Source organism: Salmo salar, chromosome ssa20 (genome assembly GCF_905237065.1).
Source record: "Salmo salar chromosome ssa20, Ssal_v3.1, whole genome shotgun sequence".
Taxonomy (NCBI): domain Eukaryota; kingdom Metazoa; phylum Chordata; class Actinopteri; order Salmoniformes; family Salmonidae; genus Salmo; species Salmo salar.
The window spans coordinates 16,303,590-16,320,067 of NC_059461.1; the positions used below are offsets into that span (position 1 = coordinate 16,303,590).

At 43.3% G+C, this 16,478-nt stretch overlaps 1 protein-coding gene across 4 annotated transcripts in view; it reads left to right on the top strand.

Annotated features, from left to right (window-relative positions):
- cemip2 (cell migration inducing hyaluronidase 2) overlaps positions 1-16,478 on the top strand; it is a 69,385-nt gene that overhangs the window by 1,637 nt on the left and 51,270 nt on the right. For all 4 annotated transcript variants that reach the window (XM_014160649.2, XM_014160651.2, XM_014160654.2 and 1 more), the window contains exons 3-6: positions 148-288; positions 2,315-2,882; positions 13,657-13,826; positions 16,270-16,458. In XM_014160649.2, coding sequence (XP_014016124.2) covers positions 148-288; positions 2,315-2,882; positions 13,657-13,826; positions 16,270-16,458 — 1,068 coding nt within the window. The remainder of the gene's footprint in view (positions 1-147; positions 289-2,314; positions 2,883-13,656; positions 13,827-16,269; positions 16,459-16,478) is intronic.

The following is a 16,478-nucleotide window of genomic DNA, read 5'->3' on the forward strand; positions in this document are numbered from 1 at the left end:
CTGACTAAGTTACTTATGCCCATTGCTCCACAGGAATGAGAATGAACTATAGTCAATGACCTATCATATCCTGTTTTGCTGTCTTAGAGCTACTCTAAGTGCTGTGTCAGTGATGTTGTCTTTGATTGGTCATGTCTGTGTGTACAGGGAACTGTCCAGACCACAGCACCTCCCTGAGCAGCTGGAACCCAGGTCACAACCCAGAGAAGGCCATGGTCGTTCGGAGGGGAGATCTGTTTAGATTAGACTTTTCTGCCACCTTATACTCCCTAACCATCCAATCAGGAGGTAGGCTAGGTTCTCTCTGGTCTGAATGCTGTTTCTGGCTAGCTTAGAAGTACAGCGCATTTGGAAAGTATTCAGACCCCTTCACTTTTTCCATATTTTGTTACGTTACAGCTTTATTCTAAAATGGATTAAATCGTTTTTTTTTTCACTTATCAATCTACACACAATACCCCATAATGACAAAGCAAAAACAGGTTTTTAGAATTTTTAGCAAAAAACTAAAATATCACATTTACGGAAGTATTCAGACCCTTTACTCAGTACTTTGTTGAAGTACCTTTGGCAGCGATTAAAGCGTTGAGTCTTCTTGGTTAGGACGCTACAAGCTTGGCGTCGTTGCACAGCTATTTTCAGGTCTCCAGTGATGTTCGATCGAGTTCAAGTCAGGGCTCTGGCTGGGCCACTCGAGGACATTTAGACCGAAGCCACTCATGCGTTGTTTTGGCTTTGTGCTTAGGGTTGTTGTCCTGTTGGAAGGTGAACCTTTGCCCCAGTCTGAGGTCCTGAGCGCTCTGGAGCAGGTTTTCATCAAGGATCTCTCTACTTTGCTCCATTCATCTTTCCCTCGATACTGACTAGTCTCGCAGTCCCTGCTGCTGAAAAACATCCCCACAGAATGATGCTGCCACCACCATGCTTCACCGTAGGGATGGTGCCAGGTTTCCTCCAGAGTTGAATCTTCGTTTCATCAGACCAGGGAATCTTGTTTCTCATGGTCTGAGAGTCTTTAAGTGCCTTTTGGCAAACAAAAAGGGCTGTCATGTGCCTTTTACTGAGGAGTGGCTTCTGTCTGGCCACTCTACCATAAAGGCCTGATTGGTGGAGTGCTGCAGAGATGGTTGTCCTTCTGGAAGCTTCTCCCATCTCCACAGAGGACCTCTGGAGCTCTGTCAGAGTGACCATTGTGTTATTGGTCACCTCTCTGACCAAGGCCCTTCTCCCCTGATTGTTCAGTTTGGCTGGGTGGCCAGCTCTAGCTCTAAGAGTCTTGTTGGTTCCAAACTTTTTCCATTTAAGAATGATGGAGGCCACTGTGTTCTTGGGGACCTTCAATGCTGCAGACATTTTTGCTACCCTTCCCCAGAACTGTGCTTCGATACAATCCTGTCTCGGAGCTCTACGGACAATTCCTTCGACCTCATGGCTTTGTTTTTGCTCTGACATGCACTGTCGATTGTGGGACCTTATATAGACCGGTGTGTGCCTTTCCAAATCATGTCCAATCAATTGAATCTACCACAGGTGAACTAAAATCAAGTTGTAGAAACATCTCAAGGATGATCAATGGAATAAGGATGCACCTGTGCTCAATTTCGAGCCTCATAGCAAAGGGTCTGAGTACTTGTGTAAATAAAGTATCTGTTTTTTGTTTTTAATACATTTTCAAACATTTCTCAACCTCTTCGCTTTGTCATTATAGTTTGTTATTTACAATTTTCTCATTTACAATTTCTATCTTCTCTCATCTCTGCAACTCCCCACCGGGCTCATGAGGCGAAGGTCGAGTCATGCGTCCTCAGAAACATGACCCTCCAAACTGCGCTTCCTAACACCCGCCCGCTTAACCTAGAAGCCAGCTGCACCAATGTGTCAGAGGAAACACCGTTCGTTCACCTGATGACTGAGGTCAGCCTGCAGGCGCCCGGCCTGCCACAAGGAGTCGCTAGAGCGCGATGAGAGAAGTAAAGCCCCCCCCTGGTAAACCCTCCCCTAACCCGGATGGCGCTGGGCGCCGCCCTATGGGACTCACGTAAACAGCCGGATGTGATACAGCCTGGGATCAAACCCAGGTCTGTAGTGATGCTTCTAGCACTTCGATGCAGTGCCTTAGACCACTGCGCCACCCGGGAGGGTAACAAAATGTGGAAAAATGTAAGGGGTCTGAATACTTTCCGAATGCAGTGTAAATAGTCACAGCATGCAATATTTGGCACTGGGTTCCGAGATGAAGTTGAGGAATAAAGAACACAGCCTCTGCTGAACGGATTGTTTTCATGTTTTGTCATTTATATTTGTCTCCTCGCAGGCCGAGTGGTCTTTGCAGACAATGCTGAGGGCTCCAAAAACATCACTCTCAGAACGCGCCATGTGCTGATTGAAGACGGGGGTTCGCTGCACATCGGTGCCCCCAAATGCCGCTACCGCTCCCAGGCCACAATCGCCCTGCTGGGCCGTTCAGACGAAAAGGCAGTCCCGGAAGTACCGGAACTGGGCCGGAAGTTCATCGGGGTGCGTGGTGGTGCAACCCTGGAGATTCACGGGATAGAAAAGCTGTCGTGGACCCTCCTGACCCGCAGCATCTCCTCCTCAGGCCTAGCCACGGGGGGCTATGCCTTCCAGCGCAACTTTAGCCGTGGCATCAACCTGCGTGTGGTGGACCAGGACACGGCCGGTGTGCTGTTCAGCGAGCGCTACGACACGCACGAGTCACCCAACGACAGCCGGCGGCTCACGCAGCTGCTCCGGTCGCTGCCTGCAAGGCGCATCGTCATGCTGGCCGTGGGAGACTCGGCTGTCAAGAGCCTGCTGGACGAGACCAAGAGAACCATCCAGAGCCTGCTTGGTAGTACATACGTCCATGACCTCAAATACAGGTAACAATACAATTGAATACAAAATCAATATAACCTAATGAATTTGGTGAAGAATAGGTAGACATTGGCTTGAGATGGAGTCGTAGGTGATGCAAGAGAGTCATCTCATTTGAGAGCATCACAGTGTGTAGCGCGTAGTGCTTTCCATCTGAAGCTGCGTCATTGTCTGGAGGGGTGTGTAACTGTTTATACTACCCATCTCTCATGGCGGTGATGGAGGTTTTGTTTTACTCTGTCTTTCAAGATCAAGCCTAATCTTTCATGTCTTATAGAGGCGCACCCTTTCCTTCAATACCGTTGCCAGCAGGATCTCATTTTATCTGCCAGCAGAATATCACTCCATATTCCGTCAGAAAGTGAATGGGTGGAGGGTTAAGCATGCTTGCTTCCAGGATTTGTGCAAAATGAGCTGACTCTGTAGTTTTCGCCTTCACACAGAGTTCCCAAACAGGTCAAAAACACACCGTCTCTCCTGAACATAGAGGGACACACATCATGTCCACATAAATACGGACCTTTAGCAATGGAAGTGACTTGAATACAGTACAACTTTTTTGTTTGTTTTTGTGATCTGCTGTAAAACCCATTCAAATAGTCTAGTTTGGGTGTCTCACTATTTTAGGTGTAGATCTCATAAAACATCTTAAGTTAATTTTCCCCTTTTCCTTTAAAGTTTCGTTAACTTTAAGTCATTTGCACAAAATATTTTAAGGCGATTTCCCCCCTTAAGTGAAGTTAAGGATGCCCATGAGGTCCCTGAAGTGCTTAATTCATTATGGATATTTATTTATTAACTTGACATGCTAGAAAGTAATAGAAACAAGTGGAGAAAACAGTAACTCAATGAAATGTGTTTTATCTTCTGAATCAATTTGTTTCTACTGTCTTGAATGTAGAAATTGTATTTTGCCATCTCCCAAATTAAATATGACCTCTGAGGAGAAGTTCAGTGAATCAAGTCGTCTCCACGGTGTTGCCAACTATTTTTCAAGAAAAGTAGTGGTTGGATGCTCCATTTGTCGCTAGAAGTCTGTAGATGATGTCACGACGTAGTGATGTCACAACGTTCATTTGCGTATTCGCATTACATTTTTTTATGCTGTCCCTCAGTCTCTCATGCCATGATCAATTCTCCAAAACAAAATCGTGAAGGAGAACAAAAAGGAACTGATTTAAATAATTAAACAGCACAGATAAAACAGAGTAAGGTAACTTATTTTATAAAATATGTTTTAAATCATTTTTATTATGATTTATGCCTTGGCGAGCTGTGGTGTCATTTAACAACAAGGAACCAATTTTATAAATTCACCTCACTCGCTGCTGCAGCGGGGAGAGGACCAAGAGGCAGGGGAAGGGGCATGAGTGACAGGTGCACACCAGTGGAGGCTCTTCAGAGGAGGAAGGACATTTTATAAAAAAACTGTGAAACATTAAAGTTATCCTTTTTGGATAAAACTATTCTAAATATATTCAATATAAATATAAAACACACTGTTTTGCAAAGAATGCCTCAACAGCACTTTGTAGGGTAGCACCATGGTTAAGCCGGAGGACAGCTAGTTTCTGTCCTCCTCTGGGTACATTGACTTCAATACAGAACCTAGGAGACTCGTGGTTGTCACCCCCTTGCATAGACTTACAGAGTAATTATGACAACTTCTGGACGATGTCCTCCAACCTATCAGAGTTCTTGCAGCATGAACTGTTGTCATGACATGTTGTCCACCCAATCACGAGAATCTAGTACTGAAAGCATAAGCTACAGCTAGCTAGCACCGCAGTGCATAATATGTGGTGAGTAATCGACTCAAAGAGAGAAAGACAATAGTTGAACAGTTTTGAACAAATTAATATCTTCAAAAATGAAGGAGAAGCGAGAGACGGAGAGCTATATTTTGTTGTATTTTTTTCACTTTTACAGCTAGTGAATGCAGCTTGCTAGTTTAGCCTACTCAAACACCTGGCTCAAACAAAGAGGGATACTATGTTGGCTAGCTGGCTATGGCTATCCAACACTGGAACTCTTCCAAGTCAAGGTAAGCTTTTGCTTTGATTAATTTATTGCCACCGGGGCCCGCCAGTGTAACTGCTAAACGACTTGCTGCTGACTGTACTGAATGATTCTAGCGGGTTTACTAACTCATTAGTTCTAGTAGCTATTTTGACTGTGACGTTAATATGGTGATAAGGATATCTGTGTGTAGCGGTTATGATATGAAGGTTTGGCTTGGAAAGGTTTTTGCGCCTGATCACAGAAAGCTGATGTGTTGTGTACTGAAGTACACAAGCGAAGGGAAAAGGTGAGAGAAAGAGAGCGTGTGGATGCGGGAAGGAATACAACGATCAAAAGGATCATGCTGTTTGTATGTGGCTGCTATGAAAGTGAACTGTGTTTGCATGTGATCATTTAAAAAAAAATATATATAAACCCCTTTTCTTAAACAGAAGCAAACTGAACTAAACGGAGATAAACATTAACTGAATTTATCCAATATAAACTAATTTGCAGCTTTTGGACTAATGATATCTGCCTAGATCAGCTAGATGCAGGCAAAAGATTGCAAGGCGGTATTGAATGTTTCAATGTCTGTCACCTTGATTACAAAAATGTATCTCGACCTGTGCACCTCCGTTGTAAACTTTCATTCATAGGCTAGGTTGTAGCAACCTTGTGATGGGTATAGGGAAAATGTATAAGGAGTATCATGTAGTAGCTTAAACCTATCGATGTTACGTTGAGCTGGGTGAATGGAATATGAATGACAGTCATCCAATATGCTGTAATATAAATAAGGCCAATCTTCCCTCAATCTTAAATGGTACCGACCGCCACTGGTGTACACACACACACACTCAGCAGCCGGTGGAGCCGCAAGCACACACACATAAAGGGAAGTTGGGAAATCAACCAAAAGTTGCTGGGGCATCCTTCAAAAGTAGCTACATTTGTCGCTATACTTTGATTTTACCAATAAAACTCTCTGGTGGGGTCTAAAAACTTGCAAAATCTAGTGACAAAGTCACTAAGTTGGCAACACTGTGTCTTCATAGTAACCAGAGACTGCCGTACATGCCTTAAAACTACCGTAAAACCCCTTCAGTATGTGCTTACCTAATTAAAAATCTATGCAATGCCCTTAAACAATTCCCTTAGCTGTAAATTAGTCACGTTTCACATGTGGAGTTGTTGCCAAGGCAACGCTTTGGTCCCCAGCGCCAAATCAATTAAACCCATAGCGTGACGCTTTCATGAACTGATCACAAATCAGTCGCACTGCCCAGGCACCATAAACAGGGTCTGTTATGCTTCCTGATTGCACACTGATTTTGTTTGTGCGTAGCATGCATGTCTGTGTGTGAGCTAGCTAGCAGGGTTCAGGGTATTTGACAGTGTTTGTACCCTTTGCCAAAGGAGTGCAAGGGCGAATTGAGTTATTGCACACGCGCACTTCAGACTATGCACACACGCAAGCTTGCACACACACACCAGGGTTTTCGTCAGCTGGTAATGGTTTTTCTCACGGTCAATTTGGCAGGGAACAACTTTATTCATTGGCTTTTCATATATTTAAAAAACAACGGTAGGCTGCGCCTCACCCACCACTTTACAATGTGAGCTGGAGGCAGTTTGCATTTTGAAAACATACTTAATGGTTTGAAACCTGAATGTTTTACTTCCTATTATTAGGCATGCCTTACTTTGCTTGAAAATCTGACCATAGAAACACGGAGACAATTATTTTCTAAAAACATTATAGGCGGAGCCAGAGTTTCAGGTTTTGGGTAACATACAGTTTATCACACCATTTCTACCTATCTGCGTGCCAGTTATGATTTTCATATTCACATTTCCGTGGAACAGTTTCATTTCAATAACGTCTTAATAGATCAAAATCATTCTTATGTGGTTAATCATAAAAAACGTGCAAAAAATATAAAATTCAACTAATGCAAGAGCACCAGCCATTTGATACACCGTGATCATTGGCAGCTAAATTTATTTTTTATTTCACTAGTGAAGTCCGTTAAGAACAAATTGTTATTTACAATGACGGCCTACCCCGGTCAAACCCAGACGCTGTGGGACTCCCAATCACGGCCGGTTGTGAAACAGCCTGGAATCAAACCAAGGTCTGTTGTGATACTTCTAGCACTGAGATCCAGTGCCCTTAGACCGCTGCACCAATCGGGAGCTTGTATAAATAACCTAAATGAGCGCATGGAACTCAGATGGCCAATGCAGTCATTGGCCTAAAACTTCCATTGTCAACTAAATAAAGATACATAAAGCTGACAAATAACAGTAGATAATATACTGCTAAATTCCGGTTCTTTCAATCACATTAATTTCTCTCTCTTCAGCCCGTCTGCCTCTGTTTTCTATGCGTCTTGACTTGAGCTACCACTAGTGAAGTGCAACAGTATCAAATCAATCAACTGGATCCAGCTGGAAGCTGTCTCGAACAAACTTCTATCAACTAGCCTGTTCCAGGCCAGCGCCAGTGAGCTCAGGACAGACAGTTGTTGAGCAAGGGAAAGGTATTTTATGTCTCCACTGGATAAATGGGATCATCTGATGATGATGATACACTGAGCAAGAATATAAATGCAAGATGTAAAGTGTTTCATGAGCTGAAGTAAAAGATACCAGAAATGTTCCATACGCACAAAAAGCTTACTGCTCTAAAATGTTGTGCACACATTTGCTTGCATCCCTGCTAGTGAGCTATTCTTCTCTACCAAGATAATCTATCCACCTGACCGGTGTGGCGTATCAAGAAGCTGATTTAAACGGCATGATAATTACACAGGTGCGCCTTGTGCTGCGGACAATAAAAGGCCATTCCAAAATGTGTGGTTTTATCACACAGCACCATGCCACAGATGTCAACATGTTTAGAGGGAGTATGCAATTGGCATGCTGACTACAGGAATGTCCACCAAAGCTGTTGCTAGATAATTTAATGTTAGTTTCTCTACCATTAAGCTGATTCCAGCATCGTTTGAGAATTTGCGGGATCGACTAAGACCAGCCAACCAGACAGCTGATGAAACTGTGGTATCTGTGACCAACAGATGCATAACTGTATTCCCAGTCATGTGAAATCCATAGATTAGGGCCTAATGAATTTATTTCAATTGACTGATTTCCTTTCATGAACTATAACTCAGTAAAATCTTAGAAATTGTTGCATGTTGCTTTTTATATTTTTTTCCATTGTATTTGCTCTTTCACACCGAGGCTTGGGGATTATTGAAGGGGAGATTGTTGCAAAGATTTTTCGAATAGGCCTACTGTGAGCAATGGATGTAATAAAAAATACTGAGAAGCTCAGCTTATTAATGCTGGATGTGGTCAGAAATCAAACATTCCCAAATGGGAACTTTCCTACATTTGCGCGCAGTAGGCTACTTCTATGTGTGCTCAGGCACACACGCTACGTCAACATTAACAAGACCGAGAAACCATACCCATGCTCATTTCTCACATGGCGCACTCCAAACAAAAGACAATTAAACAGTTGACTCAAATTATGGTTATGAAATAAATAAAAATGTGTTTCTCACAAGTGTAGCAGGTTGTGAACTCTGCAAACAACGTTTCCTCTCCGAGAATTTCTAACGGAGATTTTCAAATCTGTCATATACCTCTCGCATCAGGTGCGCTGTTATAAAATTATGTTTTATTGTCTGCTTCACTACAGGAGTTGCAGGTTCTGTTTAGGATGAATTACCATAATCTAAATGTAATTTCTGTCATTCTGCGCACCGTGGGTGGTTGCCCTAATGGGTTACACTCTCAATGCATATGGGTCCGGTAAATTCCTCCAATTGCCGGTAAATTCAAATCTTCCCGGTCACGTTGTCCGGCGCCACATTTCCTTTATGGTAACCCTGACACACACACTTGTACTGTGCCTATGGGCATTCATGCATCATCTGCCCCCCAGGATCCTGCAGGTGAGCCTCTGAAACGAACAGCAACAATCCATTTTAAGGCAACACATACACTATCAATGAACGAACACACCCACTGCATAGAGTGACAGTAATGACCATTGCCCTTCCTTACCCCTGTCAGACCCACATCAAATGGTTTGTCCATTTTTAAAAGCCCTTTGTCCGCCCCTGCCTGGTGCATCCTGGCCATGTGTCATCTACCTAATCTGAGAGGACCGAGCTCTGATGGACAGTAGTACCGTGACCACCTCTATTGTCCACAGGGCCATTACTGGCCAAAACAAAGAGCCCGTTAAAAAAGTGTGTGAAGTGTGTCGGGCAATTAAGGATGTTCTGGGATTTAAAAAAACCTGAACATGCAGTTTCTCTCACTGGCACTTTCTTGCTCTCTCTTACACGCATGCATGCATGCATACAGACACACACAAACACTGACTAATGGCTGTTGGGAGGGCAGGGTGCTTTCACAGATGGTTCTTGTTTTTATTTCAGCGGGTAAAGGTGCTCTTTGATCTGCTGAGTGGCGTGTTGGCCCGTGATTGTGTCGTTAGGATCAGCCTCCACAGAGAGCTGACAGTCAGGCCTTCTTCCAGACGTCATTGTGTGGAGTGCCTCTTCAGATGCGAGGCTAAAATCCACACAGTAATGCAAGGGGAAATGGTTTAAAACGGTTACCACGCCTGAAAAGGTTACGCGATGGTTGAAAATAACCACATAAAGGGATAATCCACCCCAAGAAATAAAAATCATGAAATTCCTGTCAATTTGGTGAAAGCCTATGCAATAATAGTTAAGCCATTAAAACTATGAAATAACACATGGAATCTTGTAGTAACCAAAAAAGTGTCTTAAAGTAATGATGGACTTTCTTTTTCTCTTTGCTTATTTGAGCTGTTCTTGCCATAATATGGACTTGGTCTTTTACCAAGGCTATCTTCTGTATACACTCCTACCTTGTCACAACACAACTGATTGGCTCAAACGCATTAAGAAGGAAAGAAATTCCATAAATTACCTTTTAACAGGGCATGCATTCCAGGTGACTACCTCATGAAGCTGGTTGAGAGAAGGCCAAGAGTGTGCAATAATATTTGAAGAATCTCAAATATAAAATATATTTAGATTTTAACAGTTTTTTGGTTACTTCATGATTCCATGTGTGTTATTTCATAGTTTTGATGTCTTCACTATTATTCTACAATATAGAAAAATGGGTCCATTCTTTAAACTGAGTTTAATGGCTGTGATAGGCGAAAACTGAGGATGGACAGACAACATTGTAGTTACTCCACAATACTAACCTAAATGACGGAGTGAAAAGGAAGCCTGTACAAAATACAAATATTCCTAAACTTGCATCCTGTTTGCAATAAGGCACTAAAGTAAAACTGCAAAAAATGTGGCAAAGAAATTAACTTCATGTCCTGAATACAAAATGTTATTTTTGGGGCAAATCCAACACATCACTGAGTACCACTCTTTATATTTTTCAAGCATGGTGGTGGCTGCATCATGTTATGGATATGCTTGTCATTGGCAAGACTAAGGAAGAAACTGAATAGAGCTAAGCAAAATCCTAGAAGGAAACCTGGTTCAGTCTGCTTTCCAACAGTCACTGGGAGACAAATTCACCTTTCAGCAGTACAATAACCTAAAACACAAGGCCAAATATACATTGGAGTTGCTTACCTAGACAACATTGAATGTTCCTGTGTGGCCTAGTTACAGTTTTGACTTAAATCGTCTTGAAAATCTATAACAAGACTTAAATTGCTTTGTGAAGGCATTGTAGCTACAGTAGAAGAAGCTATGCCTACAGTGACATTTGGACCATCAGCATTAGTATTATTAGAAATGGCCCTGGCAACATTTATGAGCAGTAGCAGCAGTAGTAACTTCTGAACTGGGCTGTAAAAGTCTTAAATCAGCTTGTTTTGTGTGTGTGGAAACCAGGAATGCCGGGGAAGGCTTGGTTCAACTCACTCACTGCCAAACAACAAGTAGAGCGAAAAGTGCCAAGCCTCCTGGGGAAAGACCGGGCCAATGGTTGGTTACTGATGAGCGAGGGATGAGCCATCGATGGCAGGCGACTGATGAAACCGCAGTGTGATGAACTGACATTGTGCCTGGGTGTGAAGATGGCATTTTATTGCATTCAATGTGTCTTTACTTATACATTTTAAATGTGTGATTTTGGTACTTGTGTTAATTAGGCCCAAAACTGTTTCATAATTCAAACCAGTCCGTATACAGTTGAAGTCGGAAGTTAACTTACACTTAGGTTGGAGTCATTAAAACGAGTTTATCAACCAAGAAATTTGTGGAAAGTCGGTTAAGGACATCTACTTTGTGCATGACACAAGTAATTTTTCCAACAACTGTTTACAGACACATTATTTCACTGAAATTCACTGTATCACAATTGTAGTGGGTCAGAAGTTTACATACACTAAGTTGACTTGGCCTTTAAACAGCTTGGAAAATTCCAGAAAATGATGTCATGGATTTAGAAGCTTCTGATAGGACAATTGCCATAATTTGAGTCAATTGGAGGTGCGCCTGTAGATGTATTTCAAGGCCTACCTTCAAACTCAGTGCCTCTTCGCTTGACATCTTGGGGTAATCAAAAGAAATTAGAAAAGTTGTAGACCTCCACAAGTCTGGTTCATCCTTGGGAGAAATTTCCAAATGCCTGAAGGTACCACGTTCATCTGTACAAACAATAGTGCGCAAGTATAAACACCATGGGACCACGCAGCCGTCATACCGCTTAGGAAGGAGACGCGTTCTGTCTCCTAGAGATGAACGTACTTTGGTGCGAAAAGTGCAAATCAATCCCAGAACAACAGCAAAGGACCCTGTGAAGATGCTGGAGGCCACCGGTACAAAGATATCTTTGAGTCCTATATCGATATAACCTGAAAGGCCACTCAGCAAGGAAGAAACCACTGCTCCAAAACCGCCATAGAAAAGCCAGACTACGGTTTGCAACTGCACATGGGGACAAAGATCGTACTTATTGGAAAAATGTCCTCTGGTCTGATGAAACAAAAATAGAACTGTTTGGCCATAATGACCATTGTAATGTTTGGAGGAAAAAGGGGGAGGCTTGCAAGCCAAAGAACACCATCCCAACCGTGAAGCACAGGGGTGGCAACATCATGTTGTGGGGTGCTTTGCTGCAGGAGGGACTTGTGCACTTCACAAAATAGATAGAATCATGAAGCAGGAAAATTGTGGATATATTGAAGCAACATGTCAAGACATCAGTCAGGAAGTTAAAGCTTGGTCGCAAATGGGTCTTCCAAATGGACAATGGACCCAAGCATACTTCCAACATTATGGCAAAATGGCTTAAGGACAACAAAGTCAACGTATTGGAGTGGCCATCACAAAGCCCTGACCTCAATCCTATAGAAAATGTGTGGGCAGAACTGAAAAGGTGTGTGCGAACAAGGAGGCTGACAACCTGACTCAGTTACACCAGCTCTGTCAGCAGGAATGGGCCAAAATTCACCCAACTTATTGTGGGAAGCTTGTGGAAGGCTACCCGAAACGTTTGACCCAAGTTAAACAATTTAAAGACAATGCTACCAAATACTAATTGAGTGTATGTAAACTTCTGACCCACTGGGAATGTGATGAAAGAAATAGGATTAAATGTCAGGAATTGTGAAAAACTGAGTTTAAATCTATTTGACTAATGTGTATATAAACTTCTGACTTCAACTGTATGTATATATTTACCCTCAACTGCATCCTCATCAGTCAGTAGTTTTGTTTTGTCAATTTGAGTGTGTTCAGGTGTGTTGGACACACCTAGTAATTGGCCAACCCTTATCTTAATAGTTTTTTTGTGTCCTGAAAGGTGGTCTGTTTCAACAGTGGGGAAAAATGCTTGGAAGAGGTGAAGCCAATTTTATTTTTTAAATGGTCATTCCAGCGTCTGCATTGACCTTACAGCATTTACTGCAATACGGCCTTTTCAGAAGTTAGGGCATTCATACTTCTTGTGCTTCACAGAGCTGTTGTCAAGGAAGTGAGTTTGTGTTTATTCAGGACGTGCCGCTTCCACCTACTGTGAAGGCGGAGCTATATGGAGCCCTCCGCATTGTTAAAAAATTTGGGAGGCATACGGCGATGCGGTACAGAGCTTAATTTGGCGTCCGGAGGCTTCGCAATTGCATCACACCCTCTGTACGGAGCCTCCGGATCACATTGCCAGATCAAGTATAAATCGACTTGTAGTGATGCTATATGCTCTGCAGAAAGTATTTTTGTTGCTTTAATAACCTTATTGCGTGGTCTGTATTTTAACCTCTTTCAACCCATCTGTTTGATAGCTTAATAAATATTGATTGAATTTTGACCATTTGTATCAGTCCAGTGATTCTTTTAACCTCTTGATGTGCACAGGGTGAGGCCAGCTCTCACACTGGGCTTGAACACACTTTAAACGCATTCTTCCCTTTTTGGTTGTGTCAAAAGCTAAAGATGGGGCATTCGTAAAGAGGCTTCCTCCTTAGCGAAATGGGTTTCTAACACTATACTTGAAGCATGCTGGTATAATACATTATGATGCAGTTATACATTGTAAGATTTGTCATGAGTATGTATGACCCACTTATGTCTTATAGTCAGTCATCCTTATAATTTTATGTATGGAGAGACATAACATAACAATAAACCTTAATATAAGACGATACAAAGGTTCAAGCCATAATGTTATACCTGCCTGTATGCTTTAGGTAAAGTGTTACCTCAATTTCTGTTCAACTTAAAAAGCTCTCTCTCGTGTCTCTGTCCATAGGCAGGCCTGGGCCTTGGTATCTGTGATTGGTGGAGGGAACGGCTCGTGTTCAGAAGCCGTGCGGGAACACGAGAACCATGACACAGGAGGGAAGGCGCTGGCCCGCCAGAACTTCACCACTGTGGACGGGGTCGGCTTCTCTGTCACAGCCTACAGCGAATGGAAGAACGGTGCGTCATTATAATCAGTTCGGCTCGCACTTTTTAAAACCTGCTGGTATAATGGTTTATAACTTCTTACAAGCATGTATGAGCCTCACTGCCTGGTATGGCAACTGCTCGGCCTCCGACCGCAAGGCACTACAGAGGGTAGTGAGTACGGCCCAGTTCATCACTGGAGCCAAGCTTCCTGCCATCCAGGACCTCTATACCAGGCGGTGTCAGAGGAAGGCCCTAAAAATTGGCAAAGACTCCAGCCACCCTAGTCATAGACTGTGCTCTCTTCTACCGCATGGCAAGCGGTACTGGAGCGCCAAGTCGAGGTCCAAAAGGCTTCTTAACAGCTTCTACCTCCAAGCCTAATGACTCCTGAACAGCTAATCAAATGGCTACCCACACTATTTGCATTGATCCCTCCCAACACGTTTTTACATTGCTGTTACTCTCTGTTTATTATCTATGCATAGTTACTTTGTCTACATGTACATATTACCTCAATTACCTTAACTAACCTGTGCCTATATTTTTTTTTTTTTAAATGTTTTATTTATTTTATGTATTTTTTACTTCAGTTTATTTTGGTAAATACACATATTTTTCTTAACTGCATTGTTAGATATTGGGCTTTTAAATAAGTATTTCACTGTTAAGTCTACGCCTGTTATATTCGGCGCATGTGACAAATAAAATGAGATTTTTTAAAATGTATTTTTTAAAATCATGAGGCCGTTAATATGGAGTTGGTCCCCCCTTTGCTTCTATAACAGCCTCCACCCTTCTGAAAAGGCTTTCCACTAGTTGCATTAGTGCATTAGTGAGGTCGGGCATTGATGTTGGGCGATTAGGCCTGGCTCGCAGTCATCCCAAAGGTGTTCGACGGGGTTGTGGCCAGGGCTCTGTGCAGGCTAGTCAAGTTCTTCCACACAGATCTCGACGAACCATTTCTGTATGGACCTCGCTTTTTGCACGTGGGCATTTTCAGGCTAAAACAAGAAAGGGCCTTCCCCAAACTGTTGCCACCAAGTTAGAAGCACAGAATCATCTATAATGTCATTGTATGCTGTAGCGTTAAGGTTTCCCTTCACTGGAATTAAGGGGCCTAGCCCGAACCATGAAAAACAGCCCCAGACCATTATTCCTCCTCCACCAAACTTTACACCTGTCTATATAAGATTCCACAGTTGACGGTGCATGTCAGAGCGAAAATCAAGCAATGAGGTCGAAGGAATTGTCCGTAGCGCTCCGAGACAGGACTGTCGAGGCACAGATCTGGGGACGAGTACCAAAAAAATTCTGCAGAGTTGAAGGTCCCCAAGAACACAGTGGCCTCCATCATTCTTAAATGGAAGAAGTTTGGAACCAAGAAGACTCATTCTAGAGCTGGTCGCCTGGCCAAACTGAGCAATCTGGGGGCTAAGGGCCTTGGTCGGGGAGGTGACCAAGAACCTGATGGTCACTCTGACAGAGCTCCAGAGTTCCTCTGTGGAGATGGGGGAACCTTCCAGAAGGATAACCATCTCTGCAGCACTCCACCAATCAGACCTTTATTGTGGAGTGGCCAGACGGAAGCCACTCCTCAGTAAAAGGCACATGACAGCCTGCTTGTGGTTTGCCAAAAGGCACCTAAAGACTCTCAGACCTTCAGAAACAAGATTCTCTGGTCTGATGAAACCGAGATTCAGCTCTTTGGCCTGAATGCCAAGCGTCATGTCTGGGGAGAACCTGGCACCATCCCTACGGTGAAGCATAGTGGTGGCATTATCATGCTTTGAGGGGGGGCATTCAGCAGCAGGGACTGGGAGACTAGTCAAGATTGAGGGAAAGATGAACAGAGCAAAGTAGAGAGATCCTTGATGAAAACTTGCTCCAGAGCACTCAGGACCTGAGACTGGGGCGAAGGTTCACCTTCCAACAGGACAACGACCCTAAGCACACAGCCAAGACAACGCAAGAGTTGTCAGCCAGAGCCCGGACTTGAACCCGAGCGAACATCTCTGGAGAGACCTGAAAATAGCTGTGCAGCGATGCTCACCATCCAACCTGACAGAGCTTGAGAGGATCTGCAGAGAGGAATGGGAGAAACTCCCCAAATACAGGTGTGCCAAGCTTGTAGCGTCATACCCAAGAAGACTCAAGGCTGTAATTGCTGCCAAAGGTGCTTCAACAAAGTACTGAGTAAAGGGTCTGAATACTTATGTAATATTTTAGTTTTTTATCTTTAATAAATTAGCAAACATTTCAATGTAGATTGATGAGGGGAATTTTAGAATAAGGCTGTAACGTAACAAAATGTGGAAACCGTCAAGTTGTCTGAATACTTTCCGAAGGCACTGTTTATTGATTTAAATATGACTTTTCGTGACTCTAGATCCTGTTCCCGCCATTAGTTATTTGATATGCAGTAGAAAACCACTTATGCAACAGATCTTATACCACCCATTCTTTGGTCTTCCAGGTTTTCCCATATCTGGGTTCCAGGTTGATGCTGTGGACCAGGTTGTCCTGAACCTGCAAGATGATGTACGCACTTGGCAACCTGGGAACCAGGTTGTGGTTGCCAGTACTGACTACTCCATGCATCAGGCAGAGGAGTTCACCCTCCTCCCATGCCCGCACTGCACCAGCAGACAGGTCAGAGTTCAAGGTGAGCAAAAACGAAAGGGG